Consider the following 26,708-nt stretch of genomic DNA (forward strand, 5'->3'; position numbering starts at 1 on the left):
CGAGTTTAGCGGCAGATATCTTTGTCATTTGCATTAACACACAAACAATAACCAGTGCTGCCGTGACATTTGACTTGTAGTTGCCTTTTTCATCACTCTCATGTGCAAAATGTCCTTTCAAAAGCTACCCTCCTCCTAGGGCTCCCTGATGCTTCTTTAAACATTTTGTATAATCTGTCAATGAGTGCACAAAATATTCAGAATATGAAATGCTGAAAGATAAAAAGTACATTATGTCTTTCAGATTTCTTGCTTAGAGGGATACACCTTCATATATGAATCAAAATTCAGCTAGTTAAGCAGGAACCGGCAGAATTTCCAGCCTGTTGGATTTTCCCACTCAAACAGCAACCATTTCATCAGTAATATAATATGCTCCTTAAAGTGAATACCTCTACACCAAGTTCACTATATGGACCACTTATGTATTTTTACATTGATCAGTTCCTCTAATCTTTCCTCATAGCTGAGCTCCTCCATGCCTCTTCTCCATGGTTGCTCTTCTCTACACTTTCTCCAGTTCCCTAATATCTTTTTTATGAACTGATGCCCAAAACTGATCCGCATATTCCAGATGAGGTATTACTAATGAATTGTACAGGAGCAAAATTATATCTCTCTCTCTGGCGTCCATGACTCTCTTAATACAAGAAAGGATTTTGCTCACTTTGGAAACTGCAGCTTGGCATTGCATGCTATTATTAAGCTTATGATCTACCAGAACACCCATATCCTTCTCCACTAGTGACTCTCAAAGCTGCTCACCTCCTAGTATGTATGATGCATCCATATTCTTAGCCCCCAAGTGCATAACTTTACATTTATAAACATTAAATCTCAGTTGCCCAATGAAAAAGTGCATTGAGGTTGGCTTGTAAGTTGGAGACATCCTGTGAGGACATTATTCCACTATATAGCTTGGTGTCATCTGCAAAGAGAGTCCATAAAGACATGGATGAGCAAATTTGGGGTGGGGAAACTTGACTGGCCTGCACAGAATCATGACCTCAACCTGATAGAACACCTTTGGGATAAATTAGAGCAAAGACTGCGAGCCAGGCCTTCTCGTTCACATCAGTGTCTGACCTCACACATGCGCTTCTGGAAGAATGGTAAAACAATCCCATAAACACACTCCTAAACCTTGTGGACCGACTTCCCAGAGGAGTTTAAGCTGTTATAGCTGCAAAGCGTGGGCCGAACCCTACGGACTAAGACTGGGATGACATTAACCACTTACCCACCAGGCCTATTTTTGACACTTGGTGTTTACAAGCTAAAATCATTTTTTTTTTTGCTAGAAAACTACTTAGAACCCCCAAAAATGATATATTTTTTTTAGCAGAGACCATAGAGAATAAAATGGAGATTATTGAAACATTTTTTATCACACCGTATTTGCGCAGTGGTCTTCCAAACGCAATTTTATTGGAAAAAATTAACTTTTTTGAATTAAAAAATAAGAAACCAGTAAATTTAGCCCAAGTTAATTTCCATAATGTGAAAGATAATGTTACGCCGAGTAAATAGATACCCAACATGTCATGCTTTGGTACTTAAAATTCCCCATAGGAGACATTTTAAAATTTTCTACAGGTTGCCATCTTAGAGTTACAGAGGAGGTCTAGGGCTCAAATTATTGCTCTTGCTCTAACGATTGCGGCGATACCTCACATGTGTGGTTTGAACACCGTTTACATATGTGGGCGGGGTTTCCGCATGCGTTCGCTTCTGCATGCGAGCTAACGGGGACAGGGCGCTTTACATTTTTTTTTTTTACTATTTATTTTATTTATTATCTTTTATTTTTACACCGTTTTTTTTTTTCTTATTTGATAATTTTTATTCCTATTACAAGGAAAGTAAACATTTCTTGTAATAGAAATGGGCACGATAAGACCTCTTTTTTGTAAGATCTGGGGTCAAAATTTCCTCAGATCTCACAAGTACACTAAAAGATGAAAAAAAAAGGGGGACCTTTAAACCGGTTGCTATGCAACACCGTTTGCCGTCGCTCCGGTCCTCCAAGACCATAGAGTCGAGTGAGGGCAAGCTTGCCCTCCCTCAACATCCTGTCTGTGAGGATCCAGGACCGGATTGTTTTCCCCGCTGCCGGTGGGTCCGGTAAGCGGGGAAAAGGGCCAGGATGCGGCGGGAGGGGGGGCACCTATTCTGCCGCCCCGGAAGGGTGATCCCGCGGCGAATCTGCCACTGGCACCACCCTTATCGGAAAGCCGATCGCCCGCCGTTTAAAAAAATACCAGGGTTATGGCAGTTATCTGCTGCCATAACACCGGTATTTAGGTCTGCATGTTCCCAAAGAATGAGGTCAGCTGACTACCTGAATATACTGAATGACCAGGTTATTCCATCAATGGATTTTTCCTTCCCTGAAGGCATGGGCATATTCCAAGATGACAATGCCAGGATTCATGGGGCTTAAATTGTGAAAAAATGGTTCAGGGAGCATGAGACATTGTTTTCACACATGGATTGGCCACCACGGAGTCCAGAACTTAACCCTATTGAGAATCTTTGGGATGTGCTGAAGAAGGCTTTGCTCAGTGGTCTGACTCTCACATCATCAGAATAAGATCTTGGTGAAAAATGAATGCAACACTAGACAGAAATAAATCTTGTGACATTGCAGAAGCTTATCAAAACAATGCCACAACGAATGCATGCCGTAATCAAAGCTAAAGGCTGGCCAACGTGTGTGATCTTTTTTTGGTAGTAACTTTTTTTTTTTGGCCAGGCAGTGTGTGATTGTGTGTGTGTGTGTATATATATATATATATATATATATATACTGCATATGTATATATATATTTTTTTTTTTTTCATGTGTACATCTAAAAGGAAAAAAAAAATACAACATAAACTATAGTTTGAAACTATCCCGAAACCCAATTTAAATGACTGATTTAGGGGCAAAAGAAACTGCACTGTCCATACACAAAAAGATAATCTGAGGGTTTGATAAAGCTGTATAAATCATGTGAATTGTTTTTTCATGATTCCCTATTAAGTGAACACCCCCTCATTTATATCCGGTAGCAGAAAACCTAATTGGAGTGGACTGGTTATCCTGAGACTCTCAATTTGTACTGCTCTTCTCAAAATAAAATGAATGCTTTACCGACAGAACTTTGTTGTGTGTCTACCAAATGCCCAGTCAATTTTAACCTGAATTTACTTGCTCTAACTCCAGACACTCATGTGCACTAGTCTTAGAAGTGGGGCTGGATTTTGACCTATGTTGGCAAAGCTATCAGGGGGTACATAGACATCTGCATACATTTTATTGATTGGGTCTGTACACCTAGAACAAAGCTGAGTGGGCATACTGGGGTTGATTTATTAAAACTGGAGAGTGAAAAATCTGGTGCACCTCTGTATCAAAACCAATCAGCTCCCAGACTTCATTGTCAAAGCTTAATTGAACAAGATGAAGTTAGAAGCTGATTGGCTATCATGTACAGCTGCACCGGTTTCTGAGTGTTTCAGTTTTAGTAAATTAACCCCACTGTCTCTTTAATCCCTCTTTTAAAAAAATAAATAAATTCTAGGTCCACCCCAGGACAACAACCTTTCAACAAGAACATTTAAAGAAGCTTTCCAGCCATCTGATACAGCTGAGTGACAGGATCTGATCTGCCTAATGTGACTGTGTTCTAATTGTGATTCTAAGGCTAGAGTGACCACAGAGGTAGGAGGGTAGCAGCACAAGAACTTGGTCTGGGGAAGAAGGAAGTATAATTCTGATATTGCCTGTAAGGCAACATCTTGGCCCACACTCACCAAAGCCCTCTCTTGAGTCAATCAATATGATCATGTCAATAAGTATATTTATGACAGGGATATGCAGAGAAGTTGTAGAACTGAGTCTCACCATGTTTTTCACATGTAGCTGGTGTTTTTTTAGGTGGAGTTTTTGTGCCAGCAATCTATTCACCAATTGCATTGACACACCAGCAGTACCCCGTGCTGACATGACACTGCTGGGGTTGGTAACTGCCCTTTTCATCACACTGAGGAACAAAATGACCTATCACTATCTCATCTCCTCCCAGAGCTACCTGACGTTCCTTCAAGCATTTTGGCAAGTCTGTCAACATATACAGGAAAGAACAGGGATTATGGAGAACACACACACACATAATTATTTAAATGTCCAGAAACAATAGCAGTTTAACAATGACACTTTTTTACTGCTGTGAAAATGTATTAAAGTGTATGTAAACCTAGCTACCTAAATTTAATATGTTGCACATGGCTCTAATGTTAAAAAATTAATCTTTTTTTTTTTTTTTATACTGATTTAAATTAAATCATACAATGAGGCATTACCTTTCCCAGAGTGACAACACTTGGTCAGTTCAGCCGCAGCATTGTCACCCTTTCCTGTGTACTCCTGAGAAAAAAAGTCTACAGGATGTACACAGTCTGGGAGAAAAAACAAGTAGGAAATGTATTTTCTTTTCACAAAAAAAGAAGTAATCCAGTTTTACTCAGCAACTTAATAAACGGAGTATTTTTTGCAAGAGTTTACTTCTATTTGAAAGAGGAACTTCAGACATCAGAAGAAAATTAAAACCCATCAGCTACAAATACTTTAGCCCCTAACTTTTAACAAAAAGACCAGTCCAAGAGTCCAGTGCTGACTTCATCCTGGACAGTTCTTCGTCAGTCATTGGTTCCCTGGAGCCACCATCTTGACTGTGGAAAACTGGCTATGATTTCCTGCTGTTTCACAACCGGCTCACGACTGTGCTTGCACAAGACATGTTGCGCCTACAGACTGGTCCCGTAGCCTCCTGGGATATGTGACGTGTCCCAGGAGGTTGCGGGTAGGGAGGGAGAACTTTCTTAGTTCTCCGATCCAATAAAGACACATGGCCATATTAAATCAATGTCATTGGAATCTCCTGCTCACAGTTCATTGGCCCAGCAATGACAGCAAAGTTCTGGGTTCAGACCAAACCCAAGTTGGCCTATTGGCCTCTCCATCTTACCTGGCAGCTGTCACAGCCTCTGTGTTGTGTTGATAGGGTTGAGGACTTGTGCACTTTCTTCTGCCACTTAAAGACTGTAATTGTTTCTCTGATGCAAGGAGGAACCCAGCCTTTACATTTTTGAGTCCTGCATTTGTACATTGTTCTCTTCTAGACGCAAATGCATTTTAAACAAATAACCTCGACAAATACTTGTTTATTTTAACTGTTTTCAATGTAGTCTATTTAGTTACATTTTGTGACAACATGGTAATGTGGTCTGTTCCATAGATTCTATTCTTAAGACTTACCTCTATGGTAACTGTACGGTTCTGCAATAATTGGCTTCAGATTATAAGGATCCATTGAAGCTTTATAAACATCTCCACTATCTAAGAACATAGCATCTGCTTGTCCATCCTGAAATGAGTATGTTATTAAATCAGTTTTCTATTGGCAGTGAATGTGTGTAGTTTATTATTTAGTATAATAAAAACAACAGCTACCATATGGTGTCCATGATAAAGGCAGCTGAAAATATTCTGATGTACAAACCCGATTCCCAAAAAGTTGGGACACAGTACAAATTGTCAATAAAAACAGCATGCAATGATGTGGAAGTTTCAAATTTCAATATTTTATTCATAATACAACATAGATGACATATCAAATGTTTAAACTGAGAAAATGTATCATCTTAAAGAGGTTGTAAACTCCCCATTTACACTTTAGCTCATTCTAATCTGCCTAGAGAAAGCAATAGTTTGGTGCCTGTAAAAGATTGCTTACTTGTATAATCTTCCTGGAATTCCTCCTGTAAAAGTTGATGATGTCATTGGAGCATGCCCAGTTTGTCTTTCAATTCACGGCACAGTTTGTGTGCTGTGTCATTAACATAACAATGCCTGCTCTCCCTGTATGTGTGAAAAAAAGGCATGGCTATGAAGCTTCCTGCTTCCTTCTCTCACAGGGGGAGTGAACAAGAGAGGTCACACAAGGGGAGGGGGAGGAAAAAACGGCACACAGAGAGACAGAAACACAGAGAGTCTGCATTACACTGAGAGATTTCAGCCAAAGAATGCAGTAAGGGCGGAAATGACATCTGCAGGGGGAGCAGAAAGGAGGAGATGACATGGCGCAACCCAAAGCAGGAAGAAAGAAAAAATTGAACTTAAAAAAAAAGGTATTTTAAGAAGGTTCTGATTTAAATATTTTATGTGTAATGTTTTAATATTGTAGGTCATTTTAATACATTCTAAAAGATTGGTTTTTATAGCTGAGTTTACTTCCTCTTTAAGGGAAAAATACGTTTATTTTAAATTTCATGGCATCAACACATCTCAAAAAAGTTGGGACAAGGCCATGTTTACCACTGTGTGGCATCCCCTCCTCTTTTTATAACAGTCTGCAAACGTCTGGGGACTGAGGAGACAAGTTGCTCAAGTTTAGGAATAGGAATGTTATCCCATTCTTGTCTAATACAGGCTTCTAGTTGCTCAACTGCTATCACGTACCTGGAGGTGAGCCTGAACGGTGGGGAAGGCCTCTCTTATGCCTCTGACTCGGGACCCCTGATAGTGCAGACAGGAGGCGCCGAGTATAGAGTAGCACGAGTGCCTGATGTAGCTGGAAGCAGGCTGATGTCCACAGACAGGGATAGCCGGGTAGGTCCAGAGCAGGTATGCAGGCAACTAGTGCTGGTGGCAGGAGCGTAGTGAGACAAGCCGGGTCAGAAGCCAAACGGTCATACAGGAGCCAGAAGGAGCAGACTGGAGCAGAGGTTAAGGGACAAGCTGAGGTTAGTGCAGGCAGAGATCAGAGGATAGTCAGGACAAGCCGGGTCTGGTACTGGTAAACAGGATACAGGTTAGCAAGTTCAGGTCAACAAGGCTGAAGACAAAGCAGCACTGGAGCTGAGCAAGGGCTGGATTTAAATAGCCCATTTGGCGCCAGCATCTGTCACGTTGCGTGCGCGCGTTCGCGCATTCGCGCATGCGCATTCACCAAGTCCCGGCGGGATTGAACAGAAACACAACTCTGAACAGCAAACCTCTTCTTACAACTGCCTTAGGTCTTCTTTGTTGCATCTTCCTCTTTATGATGTGCCAAATTTTTTCTATGGGTGAAAGATCTGGACTGCAGGCTGGCCATTTCAGTACCCGGATCCTTCTTCTACGCAGCCATGATGTTGTAATTGATGCAGTAGGTGGTCTGGCATTGTCATGTTGGAAAATGCAAGGTCTTCCCTGAAAGAGACGACACGTCTGGATGGGAGCATATGTTGTTCTAGAACTTGGATATACCTTTCAGCATTGATAGTGCCTTTCCAGATGTGTAAGCTACCCATGCCACATGCACTTATGCGACCTCATACCATCAGTGATGCAGGCTTCTGAACTGAGCGCTGATAAAAACTTGGGTTGTCCTTGTCCTCTTTAGTCCAGAAGACATGGCAACCCAGTTTTCCAAAAAGAACTTCAAATTTCAGTTTTCCACTTTGCCACAGCCCATTTTAAATGAGCCTTGGCCCAGAGAAAACTCCTGCGCTTCTGGATCATGTTTAGATATGGCTTCTTTTTTGGCCTATAGAGTTTTAGCCGGAAACGGTGAATGGCACGGTGGATTGCGTTCACCGACAATGTTTTTTGGAAGTATTCCTGAGCCCGTGTTGTGATTTCTATTACAGTAGCATTCCTGTATGTGATGCAGTGCCGTGTAAGGGCCCGAAGATCACGGGCATCCATATGGTTTTCCGGCCTTGACCCTTACGCACAGAGATTGTTCCAGATTCTCTGAATCTTTGGATGATATTATGCACTGTAGATGATGATAACTTCAAACTCTTTGCAATTTTTCTCTGAGAAACTCCTTTCTGATATTGTTCCACTATTTTTCACTGCAGCATTGGGGGAATTGGTGATCCTCTGCCCATCTTGACTTCTGAGAGACACTGCCACTCTGAGAGGCTCTTTTTATACCCAATCATGTTGCTAATTGACCTAATAAGTTGCAAATTGGTCCTCCAGCTGTTCTTTATATGTACATTTAACTTTTCCGGCCTCTTATTGCTACCTGTCCCAACTTTTGTGGAATGTGTAGCTCTCATGAAATCCAAAATGAGCCAATATTTGGCATGACATTTCAAAATGTCTCACTTTCAACATTTGATATGTTATCTATATTATATTGTGAATAAAATAAAAGTTTCTGAGATTTGTAAATGAGTCCATTCATTTTTTACTCACAATTTGTACAGTGTCCCAACTTCTTGGTATCGGGTTTGAATTTAAATGCAAAATTATTGGCTTCATAAGCTATAAAACAGTCAGAAGTCTAAACTAAAGCTCAGTTCCATTTTGTTAAAGAGAGGTGAAAGGTAATGATGTCCATTTATGGAAAAGTTCTCTGACTTTTTATCACTATGACACCAGTATAATAAATGGGGGACTAAGCAGTGGTTAGTACCCCTTTAGAGAAACCCCTCCCCTGGGTGGACATAGTGGGTAGGGATAGTATATCCTTTATAATCTTGATCCAGAAAAGCCTAGGGCAGAGGGTGGTGGGAAAAAGCTACCCCTAGTATACTAATATGAAAGCTTGTAGCCTTAGGAATTGAACCCTTAGGGGTAGGCCCCATAATAGGCTGGGTGCTGAACCCACTTATGGTGGACCTATGGTGAGGACTACGGAAAGTTTGGACAGCCATCTGGTGTTAATGTTGGACTTACATTGTGCTGAATTATGATTTTAGGACTAAAATAGTGGAGGGGAAGGCTGTGTTGTAAAATAGCTATTCATTATTCTTCTGCTACAGTAAATATATTAAAAGGTTAAACATGAGGCAATTCCTTATTATGGGAGAACATGGACCTTAGGCGTACAGAATGTGAGTGACCAAATATGGCAGAGCTTCTTCACGTTACAGATGTGTGTGTACCATATCTTGTTCCTGAGCAGGAGGATGGTAGGAGGGGCTCTAGGCCAGCATGGCCATTGCTGGAAAGGGACCAGGGCTCTGTTAACTGGGGGGGAGGGGTTCCCTACTGAAGAACTTTTCCATCTTTTTGTGTTCCCCTGAGCCCTATCACCAGCAAAGGAGGGAAGGGGAGATTTCTCCAATAGGGGCAAGACAGTTACATGGCAAAATGAAGAAAATACCCAGTTGGTGAAATTTGCAACTCCATATCTGAGCCATTTTCTGTTTAATAATATGACAGAATATATAAAAGATTTCACGTATAGATACTTGGTGTATATATTGTAGTTATAGCTCTCTGAGTGTCCTCACTGTGCATTGTGGCAAAACTGTGTTGTGTTATGACTGTATAAATCAGCAACAAATATTACCTTTATAGCTGCCATACAGTTCTCAGTGGAGGATCTAAGCACACACACAAGGGTAATGTCCGGGACATTGCAGGATCCCACTAGATCATTACACTTCTTCTGCTCAAGATCTGATATCACACACCATCGAACTTGTCTTGCACTTGGTGCTGCAAAGCTCAAGCCTAGATGATAGTAAATATAAAAAAATGTAAAATAATCGTTATATAATATATGTAGTGGTAATAGAGAGGGGAGTAAAGGTATATGGCGCTGCCTGAAATCAGGTGTATGCAAATTAACCAATAAACCAATAATAATATCACATAGAAAGAAACTAAATATATGTAAATTGTAAACAATAAACTGGGTATTAAAGTGAAAAATGTGCAAATAAGTGCAATAGTGGGATTTACAACATCACTTAAAATATGTGTATAAATAAGTGAATAATATCCAAAAAATAAAAAAAAGTGACACAATGTGCATAAATAAGTATACAGAAATGAGTATGTCACTGTGAATCTATATTAATAAAATGCAAGTGTCCCTGCATCCAGTTTCCCTGTGTCCGTGGGATTGCGCTACTGCGCATGTGCCACACGGACAAGCGTTGGGACGCACACACCGCCGCGGCAAAATTGCTGTCACGGGCGAACCAAAGGTGCTGGAGACCCCAAAATTGTATCGCAGGTGGTCAAGACGCTAAGAAAAATTTGGGGTTTTCGGGGATGAAAGGGCGCGGAGCAGTGACCCCCGAGAACCGGGCCTCCCCCCGCCATAGACTCCAATGTTAAACCTGGTCACCTCACGGTTAGGTCACGGCCCGGTTCTCAGGGTCACTGCTCCACGCCCTTTCATCCCAGAGACCCCAAATTTGTATCACCTGTAGGGGAGCGTCATGGCTACCTACGATAACGTGGTCTCCAGCACATATGGTTCATCCGTGACAGCTCCCCAAAGGGACCGTGACCTAACCGCGAGGTGACCAGGTTTAACATTGGAGTCTATGGCGGGGGGTGGCCCGGTTCTCGGGGTCACTGCTCCGCGCCATTTCATCCCCGAAACCCCAAATTTTTATCAGCTGTAGGGGAGCGTCTTGGCCACCTGTGGTATTTTGGGGTCTCCAGCACCTTTGGTTCGCCCGTGACAGCAATTTTCCCGCGGCGGTGTGTGCGTCCCACCTCAGCCCCTCCTCCTCTCAATTAGCTGTTCGCTAAGTCTTAGAATTTCATCGGACCTTGAAAATGTATTGTGCGCATGCGCACTGGGGCTCGCACCAGCTTGGTTATGATGTAGCATCACCGTTTCCTATTGGATGATCCACTGTTCTGTGTGTGTGAGGAGCTCCCCTCCCCCCTCCTCTCTGATTTCCCACCCTCACATCTCCCCTCCCCCACACCAATCTCCAACCTGACATTTATCGTTCAATCCCCCCCATACACTACAATCCCCTCCCCTCCATACACTACAATCCCCTCCCTCCCCATACACTACAATCCCCTCCCTCCCTCATACACTACAATCCCCTCCCTCCCTCATACACTACAATTCCCTGCCCCCCATACCAGTGGCGTAGCGTGGGGGGTGCAGGGGGGGCCGGCCGCACCGGGTGCAACATCTGGGGGGCGCAACATCTGGGGGGTGCATTCCTGCAGTGTCACTCTGGCTGACACAGTGTCACATGCTGTCTGCGGTTGCCGCCATGTTTAGGCTGAGAGATGTCCAGCAGGCACCCTATGGATGAAAATGGCAGGGCAGGGCGGAGCTGGACTGTGCCTCACCTATCCATTGGCGTATGGTGGAGTGGTGCTGCAGCGCATGTGGAAATGTTGCAAGCCAAGCCCCGCCTGTGCCGCCTCTCCTCACAATCGGCCGCATAGTGAGAGCCCTCACTATGTATAAAGTAGCGTAGTGGGCAGTGTAGTGTAGTGTAGTGGGCAGTGCAGCGTAGTGGGCAGTGTAGTGTAGTGGGCAGTGTAGTGTAGTGGGCAGTGTAGTGGACAGTGTAGTGTAGTGGGCAGTGTAGTGTAGTGGGAGTATATTGTAGTGTAGTGTAGTGGGCAGTGTAGTGTTGTGTAGTGTAGTGGGCAGTGTAGTGTAGTGGGCAGTGTAGTGGGCAGTGTAGTGTAGTGGGCAGTGTATTGTAGTGTAGTGGGCAGTGTAGTGGGCAGTGTATTGTAGTGTAGTGGGCAGTGTAGTGTAGTGGACAGTGTAGTGTAGTGGGCAGTGTAGTGTAGTGGGCAGTGTAGTGTAGTGCAGTGGGCAGTGTATTGTATTGCAGTGTAGTGGGCAGTGTAGTGTAGTGCAGTGGGCAGTGTATTGTATTGTAGTGTAGTGGGCAGTGTAGTTTAGTGGGCAGTGCAGTGTAGTGGGTAGTGTAGTGTAGTGGACAGTGTAGTGGGCAGTGCAGGGTAGTGGGCAGTGTAGTGTAGTGGGCAGTATAGTGTAGTGTAGTGAGCAGTGTAGTGGACAGTGTAGTGTAGTGGACAGTGTAGTGTAGTGGGCAGTGTAGTGTATTGGATAGTGTAGTGTAGTGCAGTGGGCAGTGTATTGTAGTGTAGTATAGTGGGCAGTGTAGTGGACAGTGTAGTGTAGTGGGCAGTGTAGTGTAGTGGACAGTGTAGTGTAGTATAGTGGGCAGTGTATTGTAGTGTAGTGGGCAGTGCAGTGGGCAGTGTAGTGTAGTGGGCAGTGTAGTGGACAGTGTAGTGTAGTGTAGTGCAGTGGGCAGTGCAGTGGGCAGTGTAGTGGGCAGTGTAGTGCAGTGGGCAGTGTAGTGTAGTGGGCAGTGTAGTGTAGTGGACAGTGTAGTGTAGTGGGCAGTGTAGTGTAGTGGATAGTGTAGTGTAGTGTAGTGGTCAGGTAGGAATCAGGTAGGTCAGTGTAAGGGTCAGTGTCGTGGACAGGTAGGTCAGTATAGAGGTCAGTATAGTGGCCAGTATAGGAATCAGGTAGGTTGGCGTAGTGGACAGGTAGGTCAGTATAGGAATCAGGCTGGTCAATACTATTGTAGGAAGAGACTCAAGGAGTGCTAAAAGTCCGCAGGTTAGGGGGCGCAAATTACTTGCCTTGCCCCGGGCGCTGACAACCCACTACACTACAATCCCCTCCCTCCCCTATACACTATAATCCCCCATACACTATAATCCCCTCCCCCCATACACTATAATCCCCTCCCCCCATACACTACAATCCCCTCCCCCATGCACTACAATCCCCTCCCCCCATACATTACAATCCCCTCCCCCCATACACTACAATCCCCTCCCCCCCCATACACTACAATCCCCTCCCTCCTACACTACAATCCCCTTCCTCCCCCCACACTACAATCCCCTCCCTTCCCCATACACTACAATCCCCTCCCTTCCCCAACACACTACAATCCCCTCCCTCCCCCTACGCTACAATCCCCTCCCTCCCCCCCACGCTTCAATCCCCTCCCTCCCCCATACACTGTAGAACCCCTCCCCCATGCACTATAATCTCCCCCCCATACACTACAATCCCCTCCGCCCCCCGCATACACTACAATCCCCTCCCTCCCCCATACACTACAATCCCCTCCCTCCCCCATACACTACAATTCGCCCGTTACAGCAATTTTCCTGCGGCGGTGTGTGCGTCCCACCTCAGCCCCTCCTCCTCTCAATCAGCTGTTCGCTAAGTCTTAGAATTTCATCGGACCTTGAAAATGTATTGTGCGCATGCGCACCGGGGCTCACACCAGCTGGGTTATGACGTAGCATCACCGTTTCCTATTGGATGATCCACTGTTCTGTGTGTGTGAGGAGCTCCCCTCCCCCCTCCTCTCTGATTTCCCGCCCTCACATCTCCCCTCCCCCACACCAATCTCCAACCTGACATTTATTGTTCAATTCCCCCCATACACTACAATCCCCTCCCCTCCATACACTACAATCCCCTCCCTCCCCCATACACTACAATCCCCTCCCCCCCATACACTACAATCCCCTCCCTCCCTCATACACTACAATCCCCTCCCCCCATATACTACAATCCCCTCCCTCCCCCTTACACTACAATCCCCTCTCTCCCCCCACACTACAATCCCCTCCCTCCCCCATACACTACAATCCCCTCCCTCCCCCATACACTATAATCCCCCCTCCCCCCATACACTATAATCCCCTCCACCATACACTATAATCCCCTCCCCCAATACACTACAATCCCCTCCCCCATACACTACAATCCCCCCCCCCCTACACTACAATCCCCTCCCTCCCCCCATACACTACAATCCCCCCCACACTACAATCCCCTCCTCCCCACACTACAATCCCCTCCAACCCCCCCATACACTACAATCCCCTCCCTTCCACATACACTACAATCCCCTCCCTTCCCCAACACACTACAATCCCCTCCCTCCCCCCACGCTTCAATCCCCCCCCTACACTGTAGAACCCCTCCCCCATACACTTTAATCTCCCCCCATACACTACAATCCCCTCCCTCCCCCATACACTACAATTCCCTCCCTCCCCCCCATACACTACAATCCCCTCCGTCCCCCATACACTGTACAATGTCAGGAGATGGAGCAGAGTTTGTACAATCAGATTGTATCCCGTCTGATCCACTGTCGCTACATTATTATATATATACTGTATATGTTTTTGAATAAAGTGTGGGAGAATTAGAACTCCTGTCAGTTATGTGTGTGTGTGTATATATATATATCTATACATATAAAGTCCAAGTGTCTCTGCGTCCAGTCCCTGTGTCCATGGGATTGCGCTACTGCGCATGTGCCCCACAGACAGCCGTTGGGACTTGGAGCGCAGAGACTTCGGGCGGCCGGTGTCCTGTCGGATAATGCCTCCCGTCGAAAAATGCATCTGACGGGCTGCGCATGCATGGTAAATGATGTCACTCCAGCTGACTGCTCCGCTCAGCTGGGGTTGACGTCATTATTGCGCGTGCGCAGTCCGTCAGATGCATTTTTCGACGGGAGACAGTGCGGGAAGAATAATTATAGCGAACAGCTGACTGAGAGGAGGCGGGGAGGCATTATCCGACAGGACAGCGGCCGTGTAATCTGTTCTAAGTATACTAAATAATAATAATAAAAAATAAATAATAAAAAATAAGGAATTAAGAAATACAAAATATAACGAAATACTAAAGATACATATTAAAAACCAAATATGAAATATTAGTATTAAAAAAAATTATATATACATCTATATCTATATCTATATATATTTTATTTTTTATATATAAATGGAAGAATAAAAAAAAAAAAATATATATATATATATATATATATATATATATATAGCTCCTTCTGTTCTAAGTATACTAAATAAAAAAAATAAATAAATATATATATATATATATATATATATATATATATATATATATATAGCTCCTTCTGTTCTAAGTATACTACAGTGCCTTGAGAAAGTATTTGGCCCCCATGAACTTTGCGACCTTTTGCCACATTTCAGGCTTCAAACATAAAGATATAAAACTGTAATTTTTTGTGAAGAATCAAAAACAAGTGGGACACAATCATGAATTGTAACGAAATTTATTGGATATTTCAAACTTTGTTAACAAATAAAAAACTGAAAAATTGGGCGTGCAAAATTATTCAGCCCCTTTACTTTCAGTGCAGCAAACTCTCTCCAGAAGTTCAGTGAGGATCTCTGAATGATCCAATGTTGACCTAAATGACTAATTATGATAAATAGAATCCACCTGTGTGTAATCAAGTCTCCGTATAAATGCACCTGCACTGTGATAGTCTCAGAGGTCCGTTTAAAGCACAGAGAGCATCATGAAGAACAAGGAACACACCAGGCAGGTCCGAGATACTGTTTTGGAGAAGTTTAAAGCCGGATTTGGATACAAAAAGATTTCCCAAGCTTTAAACATCCCAAGGAGCACTGTGCAAGCGATAATATTGAAATGGAAGGAGTATCAGACCACTGCAAATCTACGAAGACCTGGTCGTCCCTCTAAACTTTCAGCTCATACAAGGAGAAGACTGATCAGAGATGCAGCCAAGAGGCCCATGATCACTCTGGATGAACTGCAGAGATCTACAGCTGAGGTGGGAGACTCTGTCCATAGGACAACAATCAGTCGTATACTGCACAAATCTGGCCTTTATGGAAGAGTGGCAAGAAGAGAGCTATTTCTTAAAGATATCCATAAAAAGTGTCGTTTAAAGTTTGCCACAAGCCACCTGGGAGACACACCAAACATGTGGAAGAAGGTGCTCTGGTCAGATGAAACCAAAATCGAACTTTTTGGCAACAATGCAAAATGTTATGTTTGGCGTAAAAGCAACACAGCTCATCACCCTGAACACACCATCCCCACTGTCAAACATGGTGGTGGCGGCATCATGGTTTGGGCCTGCTTTTCTTCAGCAGGGACAGGGAAGATGGTTAAAATTGATGGGAAGATGGATGGAGCCAAATACAGGACCATTCTGGAAGAAAACCTGATGGAGTCTGCAAAAGACCTGAGACTGGGACGGAGATTTGTCTTCCAACAAGACAATGATCCAAAACATAAAGCAAAATCTACAATGGAATGGTTCACAAATAAACATATCCAGGTGTTAGAATGGCCAAGTCAAAGTCCAGACCTGAATCCATTCGAGAATCTGTGGAAAGAACTGAAAACTGCTGTTCACAAACGCTCTCCATCCAACCTCACTGAGCTCGAGCTGTTTTGCAAGGAGGAATGGGCAAAAATTTCAGTCTCTCGATGTGCAAAACTGATAGAGACATACCCCAAGCGACTTACAGCTGTAATCGCAGCAAAAGGTGGCGCTACAAAGTATTAACTAAAGGGGGCTGAATAATTTTGCACGCCCAATTTTTCAGTTTTTTATTTGTTAACAAAGTTTGAAATATCCAATAAATTTTGTTCCACTTCATGATTGTGTCCCACTTGTTGTTGATTCTTCACAAAAAATTACAGTTTTATATCTTTATAAAGTTCAAGGGGGCCGAATACTTTCGCAAGGCACTGTAAATAATCTATACATATAAAGTACAAGTGTCTCTGCGTTCAGTCCCTGTGTCCGTGGGATTGCACTACTGCGCATGTGCCCCACAGACAGCCGTTGGTACTTGTAGCGCAGAGACTTTGGGCGGCCGGGCAAAACTGTTGAAGCGGCGTGTGTGCGTGGGTGCGCGCTCGCGTGGATCTTCTGCTAAGTCTGTTTTTACAAATGTTTGACCACATATGTTCTAGCGCCCGTTAATTTAACGGGCTTAATGTCTAGTGGTTGAATAAATAAATAATCAATAAAAGCAATATCTGATCCAATATACAGTACAATGGAAATCAATTTGAAACAAAAAACTGTGGAAAAGTGAATGTGCAAAATCACAAATATGTTGATAATTAAGGTGACTAGTGCAAAGGTGAACAGGTGCACATTAGGCAATAGTCCATAATGGTGAGTAGATCTGTGTAAATTAAATGGAGTCCCAAAACTGTAGATCTTGAAGTGATCCAAAGGTGACTTGTGCAGGTGACTAAACAATAGTGCTCCCCTCTCAATAAAGACCGCATTCACCAGAAATGGGTACCCCTACAGGGGTAATAAGCATGGTAATACTCAAAGGTATAATCCCATCAGATCAAGGCCATCGGTATTGGTATATCTGGGCATCCAGTAATATCCTCCCCCACGGATGGTAGGTATCAAACTCACTCAAATGGCATCAGTAGGTAATAAACATAAAACAGAGGTAAAAACAAGAGTGAAATAACAATAGCTGAAGCCACAACTTTCCAGTATTGTAGCACACTTCGGGAACACGATGCGTTCCAACTGCCGCAAATGCGTTCCAACCAAAAGCGGATGAGGCTCTACGTGTGTCGTCAGTTTGACGTCATCAGGAGCAGCGTCATTCACGCCACCTCTGCCTTTATTTATACTAGATGGTTACTAGGCAACTGTAAATAGCGGAAGCTAGGTGTTCGTAGAGTGATGCAACGCGTCGGAAGGAGTCGGGGGACGTCACTTCCGGTCTACGGCTGAGACCTGAAGCATCAGAGTTTACCGCCGAGTGCAGATGCTTGTTATACCCCTGCTACAGTGTGAGTTTGCTACCTTGTTTTTTATCAATAAAATGTAATACCTTAGTACACTATGAAGTCCCTTTTGATTACATATCCCTGATTTGAGTGCGAACCCTGGGAAGATTACCTTGGCCATCACCATTAGAGAGGCAACACTCCCTAGAGGCTGGTGTATCCAGAGGAGAGGAGAATCTACTAGTGGCCCTCCAAAAAAGCCCCTGATGTGGAGAAAAGACTCCAAGCCAAGCCTCGTGTTTAACTTAACAAAACGCTCATTTGAGTGTATTGGAGGTGAGCAACCATTGCACTTTTTTTTTAAATAGCTCACGTTGTAGACACGTTTCCTTTGCTGCTGGCAATTTGAAGAGTCGCAAGAGTCACTTGTTTATGCAATTGCACTTTTTTGCACTTTTGCACATGGACACTTTGATTGAATGATTATATTCACTCACTATTTAGTGCATTAATTTCATTTTTCTACCTAAATTTTTGAAGCACTTTATTACGCATGAACTTTCTTTATTTGCATTATAATTATCTATTGTTATTATCATCTTCTTATCTTGTCCAGTGCACATTGTTTTTTTTTACCCCCCTTTTTCTTTTGCACTATTCTATCACTGTGTATTATGCGATTCATGATATTTTACACCTTGATTCAATTTTTATTTTAGTGATTGTTTATGTATTGGTTATTTCAACCTTGCACAGTGCACATTGGATTTTTACTTTCTTATTATGTCACCACTTTGTATTATGCGATTCATGTTATTTTAGATCTTGATTTTAAACTCATTACAGTGGTTGCTTACTATATTTATTGGTCATCTTCAACCCTCTTTTCTTCCATACAGATCTATTATTTAGCATGCAATTCCTAGCGAACCGGAGTTTCTACATCAGTTAAGACGCATATTGACCTTGATATATTGAGAAAAACAGCACTGATTTATTTTACTTTTTTTCAATCTTATTGTGGTGACACTTTAAAATTGGCAGCTCCTTTTTTTCTCCTTCTTTTATCCATATTTTACTTACATATACATCTGCGTCTCAATTACTTCAGTGGTGGCGCATTGGCCCTCTATCTTTTATACTTTCCATTTTCTATAACCTTTTGGATTATAAATATAACTCGAAGAAGTGATTAAGACCTCCAACTGCTGGCGAAGAAGCGCAAGGCCTTGCTAGTGTAGTGACTAAATTTTCCAAATCCCTAAAGGGGGCCCCCAGGTTCTAGAGTGTTTCATGCCAGTTGTCTAGGCTGATTCTTTAAGTTTAAAAGGAAGTGACAGTTTATAACAGATGGTATTAATTCCAAGATATATATTATAGTGAGTACCATAACATTATATTGCAGTCACTCTCACTTGTTATAGTTATATATATAAACATATTTTACTGTTTTATCTGTGCTGGTGTTTGTCTCAAAGATCCCACGTGTATTATTGGGATCTGAGAGACAAACATTCCATTTCTGTGACATCATATTCTGGTGTTTTATTCCTGTACCTGTTACCTTTGATTTTTTCCAGTAAACAATTACACTGGTATCTGAGTGTCAAGAGTATTACTACACAGAATAATGACTGAGCCTGTCGTGCCAAGCGGGTCAGAGGTTTCTATTAACCAGCAGCCCCCATGGGGGTCGTGCTACACTAACATTTATAGGTAACATTGATCCTGAGAATATCCGATTGCCTCTTAGGGGATCGGGAAGGAACTTTTTTCCCCCACTGGAGCAAAATGGATCATGCTTTATTGGGGGTTTTTTTTTGTCTTCTTTTGATCAACTATGTGTCTAGGATTGTGTAGTTGGGGGTTTCAGTTTGTGCATGTTTTTGGACTTGGATGGACTTGTGTCTTTTTCAACTAGACTAACTATCAAACTATGAATTGTTTTCTGTTGTTGATTTGTTCATTCATAAAACATTTTTTTCACTGACAAAACCTTGTAACTACTTATAGTGCCACAAGATGTTCTGGTGGAAACAATCCGTGTCTCACAGCAATGTAATGGTACAGGCTATATTGTGCTTGATCCAGAAAGTGAAGCATGAGGGAACAAGAGACACCACACACCACTAGCTCAACAGGTGGAGAGGAATGTGAATGGCTTCACCCTGGAACTCCTCTTAAGCCACGCCCCTCTCATTCTTTTCACTGCTTGCAAATATTTGTAAAATATATGATGTGCTCCAAAAAAATCATTTTGAATAGCCTTTCTAATTCTAGGGCATGAAAATATATGCTTTGCAGCACATGGGTCATAATGTAAACCAGCCCTTAGTGATATGCACTGCTACAAGGGGTTCTAAAATGCCATATTTATTCAGTTGCTCACACACAGAGCCCAGGATATCTTGGACAGTGGCACATAATGTTAAATGAAGAAATGGAAATGTAATAGCTGTTTGCAAAAAGCTATATCTGCAACCCTGAATGGATAAAGGAGAGGCTCATTTTAATATGTTACAATATATATCAACTTTTATTTGGAGTAGGTCTACCAAATATTACCAGTTCATTTTTACAGATTACAACAACTGGGAATATTGTACTGTATATGTCCAGTTATTGTAATTTGTAGCCTCTTTCTATAATAGATTATATATATTATAGATTTAATTCCATTGTAGATTGGGAATCAAACCTGCTTAATGAAACACATTTTGGCTAAGAACTGGTAAAAAAAAAAAAAAAAAATGATTTATGAGTTTTGTTAACCCCTAACACATTCAAAGAAAAGCACATGAATATCAAAATTCAGATCAGTGTGTAGGGTGGTCCACACTCCACGTGTTGGGGAGGAGGTCCCTTTTCCAACTATGCAAAGGGTGTGGGCAGGGCCTACTTGCCCTGCACATGGGGATACCTTTTCACATGGAGCGCACTCATCAATGCCCAGGACCAGGTGGAGACTGCGGTTTAGAGTTCCTCTAAAAAATGACTGAGGGTCAGTAACTAGAGTTGAGCGGACACCTGGATGTCCGTGTTCGGCGGGTTCGGCCGAACTTAAAAAAAAAGTCTGGTTCCGTGTCCCGGACTTTTTCCGAACTTTACCCGGACACCGAACCCCATTGAAGTCAATGGGGACCCGAACTTTCAGGCACTAAAATGGCTCTAAAACACCAATGGAAAGGGCTAGAGTGCTGAAAATGGCAGCAAAACGTAGTTAAGAGCATGACAAGTGCTCTGCAAACAAATGTGGATAGGGAAATAACTTAAAACAACAAAAAAAAAAACAGAAAAATAAAACAATTTTCTTCATCTGTGAAGGACGAGGCCCATATGGAGTAGGAGGGAGGTTGAGGTGGTGGTGGATGTGGCGGTGTAGGTGGAAGCGGCGGTGGAGGAGGACGAGGTAGCCAACACTACTTTTTTTCAGTCATTTTAAATGAGGGTACACCCCAAAAGAGTGAGAAAGATCAAAAATATAACAATGGCTGTGAAAGGTCGGTATCCATCTCTATTCTGCACAAGGTACGGAAAAGTCCTGTGGGATCCATGCCTGGTTCATTTTAATGAACGTGAGCTTGTCCACATTGTCTCTGGACAGGTGGCTGAGCTTGTCTGTGATAACGCCCCCAGCCGTGCTAAATACACGTTCAGATAATACACTGGCTGCAGGGCACGCCAGCACCTCCAAGGCGTAAAGGGCAAGCTCAGGCCGTGTGCCCAATTTGGAGACCCAGAAGTTGAAGGGGGCAGACCCGTCATTCACTACATGTAGGCATGTGCACACATACTGCTCGACCATGTTGGTGAAATGCTGCCTCCTGCTAAGACGTTCCATATAAGCTGCTGGTGCTGCTGTTTGTTGTGGCGTGCTGACAAAGCTTTTTCACATTTCGGCCATGCTAACCCTGCCTTCTAAAGGTGCTGGCGGTGCCCTGGTTGCGTTGGCGACCTCTTCCTCCTCCTCTGCCTTGGCCTTGTGCTTCCACTGTGGCCCGTCTGTCAGGTGGGAATGCCAGCAGCATTGCATCTACCAGCATGCGCTTGTACTCGCGCGTCTTGCGATCACGCTCCAGTGAGTGAATTAAGGATGGTACGTTGTCCTTGTAATGGGGATCCAGCAGCGTGGCCACCCAGTAATCAGCACAAGTTAGAATGTGGGCAACTCGGCGGTCGTTGTGGAGACACTGCAGCATGTAATAGCTCATGTGTGCCAGGCTGCCCAGAGGCAACGAAAGGCTGTCCTCTGTGGGAGGTGTATCGTCTGTGTCCTCTGTATCCCCCCAGCCACGCACCAGTGATGGCCATGAGCTGGCCTGGGTGCCACCCTGCTGTGAACATGATTCCATCTCCTCCTCCATCTCCTCCTCCTCATCCTCCAGAACTGTGCCCCTGCTGGACAATTGTGTCCCTGGCATTTGTGTGTGCAGGAACCCACCCTCTGAGCCACTTGCAAATGACTGCCCTAAAAGCCTTGGAAATGATCCCTCTTCCTCCTCCTCCTCCTGTGCCACATCCTCTTCCATCATCGCCCAAATCGTTTTTTGAAGGAGGCATAGAAGTGGGATAGTTAAGCTGACAACGGCGTCATCGGCACTGGCCATGTTGGTGGAGTACTCAAAACAGCGCAACAAGGCACACAGGTCTCGCATGGAGGCCCAGTTATTGGTGGTGAAGTAGTGCTGTTCCGCAGAGCGACTCACGCTTGCGTGCTGCAGCTGAAACTCCACTATGGCCTGCTGCTGCTCGCATAGTCTTTCCAGCATGTGCAAGGTGGAGTTCCACCTTGTGTGCACGTCACATATGAGGCGGTTAGCGGGAAGGCCGAAGTTACGCTGCAGCGCTGACAGGCGAGCAGCAGCAGGGTGAGAACGCCAAAAGTGCGCACAGACGGCCCGCACTTTCTGCAGCAGCTCTGACATATCGGGGTAATTTTTAAGGAACCTCTGCACCACCAAATTCAGCACATGCGCCAGGCAAGGGATGTGCGTCAAACCGGCTAGGCCCAGAGCTGCTATGATATTTCGCCCGTTATCGCACACCACCAGGCCGGGCTTGAGGCTCGCTGGCAGCAACCACTCATTTGTCTGCTGTTCCATGCTCCTCCACAACTCCTGCGCGGTGTGTGGTTTGTCCCCCAAACAGGCAAGTTGTAAAACTGCCTGCTGTCGTTTACCCCTGGCTGTGCTGAAGTTGGTGGTGAAGGTGTTATGCTTCCCGGATGAGGAGGCGGTAGAGGATGAGGAAGCGGAGTAGGAGGAGTTAGGAACAGGAGGCAAACTGAAGCGCCCTGCAATCCTCGGTGGTGGAAGGACATGCGCCAAATTGCTATCCGCCTCAGGCCCATCCGCCACTGCATTTACCCAGTGTGCCGTTAGGGAGATATAACACCCCTGACTGGTCCACATATCGGTAGTTAGGTGGACCTTGGCACAGATGGCGTTGCGCAGTGCACACCTGATTTTTTCCCCCACTTGGTTGTGCAGGGAAGGGATGGCTTGCCTGGAAAAGTAGTGGCGGCTGGGCACGACGTACTGTGGGACAGCCACCGACATAAGGCTTTTAAAACTGTGCGTCTCCACCAGACGGAATGACAGCATTTCAAAGGCCAAGAATTTTGAAATGCTGGCATTCAGGGCCAGGGATCGCGGGTGGGTACGCTGAACGCTTCCACGGGACATTGTGGAGATGGTTGGTGACCCAGGTGGTGGTGTTGCTGACAGATCGTCTGTTTGCGGGGTGGCAGGTGCCGGTATCACTACAGAGGTGGATGAAGAGGCCGAGACTGCAGCAGAAGAGGAAGCAGGAGGAGCCAGAGACCTTTCTTGGTTTTGAAGGTATCTTCTCCACTGCAGCTCGTGCTTTGCACTTAGATGCCTGATCATGCAGTTTGTGCTCAGGTTGAGAAGGTTTATGCCTTGCTTCAGGCTCTGATTGCACAGGGTACAAACGACTCGTGTCCTGTCATTAGCACATTTTCTGAAGAACTTCCACGCTAGAGAACTCCTTTGAGCTGGCTTTGGTGCGCTCGGTCCCTTGCTGCGTTGGGCAGTAGCAGGCGTAGTGTCTAGGGCACGGCCGCTCTGCTTCTGCACCCTGTTCCCTCTTCTGCTGTGCTGGTGGCTCTGTGCGACCACCGCCTCTTCCTCCAAACTACTCAGGTCACCTGCATGACCTTCATTCCATGTGGAGTCGAGGACCTCATCGTCCTCCACATCATCTTCCACCCAGTCTTCAGCTCTGCCCTCCTTGTCGGTCTCCACAATTCTGAGTGCCGCAGCAGTTGGCACCTGCGTTTCGTCATCATCGGAGACATGCTGCGATGGTCCTTCCATGTACTCATCTTGAGAAATAAGTGGTTGGGCATCGCTGCATTCAATCTCTTCCACTTCTGGGGCAGGGCTAGGTGGATGGCCCTGGGAAACCCTGCTGACAGAGTCATCAAAAAGAAGAAGAGCCTGCTGCATGACTTGGGGCTCAGACTGCTTGCCTGATTTGCAAGGGGGTGAGGTGAAAGACGGTTGGACATCGGCTTCAGGTGCCAACTCTGACCTTTCTGCAGTAGACTGGGTGGGAGACAAAGTGAAGGAACTGGAGGCACTGTCAGCAGCAAACCAATCTACTATCGCCTCTACTTGTTCTGGCCTCATCACTTCTAGAGACGCATGATGCCCTACCAAATACTTCTGTAGGTTCTGTCGCCTACTCACACTTGAGGAAGGTGTTTCACTTGTGCGTGTAGCTGGCACAGATCGACCACGTCCTCTCCTTGCAACAGGAGCTCTACCAGCAGCACCACGACCCAGGCCACGGCCCCTATTAGACGGTCTCCTCATATTTCTGTAATTTATGATCTTGCCCTAGAAAGGTGTTTATTGAATAGCGGAAGAAAACAACAACAGTATCGCACGGGTTTATCTCACAGTCAAATATTCAAACTATGCCGCAATTTAATTTTTTTTACCCCAAAAGGGTGTTTATTAAATAGCGGAATAGAAAAACAGTATACAAATACAACGGGTGTATCTCACAGTCAAATATTCAAAGTATGGCGCAATTTAATTTTTTTCACCCCAAAAGGGTGTATATTGAATAGCGGAATAGAAAAAAGGATATAAAACGGTGTATCTCACACGTACAAACACAGACTAGGCCCCGATTACAATTTTTTGTACCCTAAAGGGAGGATGAGGAAGAGGAGTAGGAGGAGTTCGGAACAGGAGGCAAACTGAAGAGCCCTGCAATCCTTGGTGGTGGAAGGAGATGCGCCAAACAAATTTAAAAGGTGTATCTCACACGTACCGATACAGACTATGCCGTAATTTAATTTTTTTCACCCCAAAAGGGTGTATATTGAATAGCGGAATAGGAAAAATTTTATAAAACGGTGTATCTCACACGTACAAACACAGACTAGGCCCCGATTACCATTTTCTTGTACCATAAAGGCAGGATGAGGATGAGGAGTAGGAGGAGTTCGGAACAGGAGGCAAACTGAAGCACCCTGCAATCCTCAGGGGTGGAAGATGCTGCCCAGAAATTGTAAAGGTGTATCTCACACGTACCGATACAGACTATGCCGCAATTTAATTATTTTTACCCCAAAGGGTGTAGATTGAATAGCGGAATAGAAAATATGATATCAAAAGGTGTATCTATCTCACACGTACAGACCCAGACTAGGCCCCGATTACTATTTTTTGTACCCTAAAGGCAGGATGAGGAGTAGGAGGAGTTCGGAACAGGCAGGAGGCAAACTGAAGCACCCTGCAATCCTCGGCGGTGGAAGATGCGCCCCAAAAATTTGGAAGGTGTATCTCACACGTACCGAAACAGACTATGCCACAATTTAATTATTTTTACCCCAAAGGGTGTAGATTGAATAGCGGAATAGAAAATATGATATTAAATGGTGTATCTATCTCACACGTACAGACCCAGACTAGGCCCCGATTACTATTTTTTGTACCCTAAAGGCAGTATGAGGAGTAGGAGGAGTTCGGAACAGGCAGGAGGCAAACTGAAGCACCCTGCAATCCTCGGCGGTGGAAGATGCGCCCCAAAAATTTGGAAGGTGTATCTCACGCGTACTGAAACAGACTATGCCGCAATTTAATTCTTTTTACCTCAAAGGGTGTAGATTGAATAGCGGAATAGAAAATATGATATAAAATTGGTGATTTTTCAATAGCACATGTGAACACAGCAGTGTCTTATGTTTCATGTCACGGTCAGTTCTGCAGCAGGCTATGAAGGGAAAAAAAAAGAAAATTCCCCTTTAAGTTTGTAATTTTTAAATAGATTAGTACAGACTATGCCACAATTTAATTTTTTTTTAACCCAAAAGGGTGTATATTGAATAGTGGAATAGAAAAAAGTGTATAAAATTGAAAATCACTCAATAGCACATGTGAACAACACAGCAGTGTCTTATGTCACGGTCAGCTCAGAGTCAGCAGCAAGCAGGCTATGAAGGGGGGGAAAAAAAAAATTCCCCTTTAACTTGTAGTAAAATATAGCTGATGAACGCTGCACACAACTGACTGATAAAAATAGATTTTTTTCTCCCTCCTCCTCAGTGGGCTCAAGTGAGGGCAAAAAGATTGTTCACTGCACCACCCCCCGCACAGCAAAATCGATGTAGACTGTCCCTGCCTAATCTCTCCACTCTCCAGCCTGTCCCTACAATGCTCAAAAAGATCGTTCACTGCACCACCCCCCACACAGCAAAATCGATGTAGACTGACCCTGCCTAATCTCTGCAGCCTGTCCCTAAAATGCTCAAATAACTGTCCCTGCCTACACTCCGACCTGTCCCTGCATTCTTTTCGGACACAATTTTTCACTGTCTGTCCCTAATCAGCAGCCAGCACGTATGATGTGTGCTCTCTCCCTAAACTACAGCAGAATGACGCAGCGCGCTGGGTCTCTCGAACTTATAAAGACATGGTCACATGCTTCAGATGGCCAATCACAGCTACTAATACATTAGTAGGCATGGCTGGGATGGCTTAAGGAACACCAGTTAAACGCTAGTTGATTGGCTGTTGAAAGCCCGCCATTAAAAGCGCGGCATTACATACAAAACAGGAAATAAAATGATCAGATTTTAAACCCGAACATACAGTAAAGTTTTCGGGTCCGTGTTCGGGTAACAAAAATCCAATTATTCGGTACGAACACGAATAATACAGTCCGTGTTCGCTCAACACTATCAGTAACCCAGGCCACATCTACAGCTCAACATTACAAAGTTCAGCGACTGGGAGACCCATGAGCCTTTTTTTTTCCATTATAGCACCCTCCCTTATACAGGCAAAGTACTCCTCTCCCACAGAGTCAATTAGT

At 44.3% G+C, this 26,708-nt stretch overlaps 1 protein-coding gene across 23 annotated transcripts in view; it reads right to left on the bottom strand.

Moving 5' to 3' along the window:
- The window catches only part of LOC309549656 (thyroglobulin-like), a 330,286-nt gene that overhangs the window by 76,278 nt on the left and 227,300 nt on the right, over positions 1-26,708 (bottom strand). For 3 of the 23 annotated variants that reach the window (XM_082250047.1, XM_082250056.1, XM_082250049.1), the window contains one exon: positions 4,049-4,108. The exons of the other annotated variants lie outside the window; for them this stretch is intronic. In XM_082250047.1, coding sequence (XP_082106173.1) covers positions 4,049-4,108 — 60 coding nt within the window. The remainder of the gene's footprint in view (positions 1-4,048; positions 4,109-26,708) is intronic. 23 annotated transcript variants of the gene reach the window in all.

The sequence above is a fragment of the Pelophylax lessonae genome (assembly GCF_965119305.1).
Source record: "Pelophylax lessonae genome assembly, chromosome: 3".
Classification (NCBI taxonomy): domain Eukaryota; kingdom Metazoa; phylum Chordata; class Amphibia; order Anura; family Ranidae; genus Pelophylax; species Pelophylax lessonae.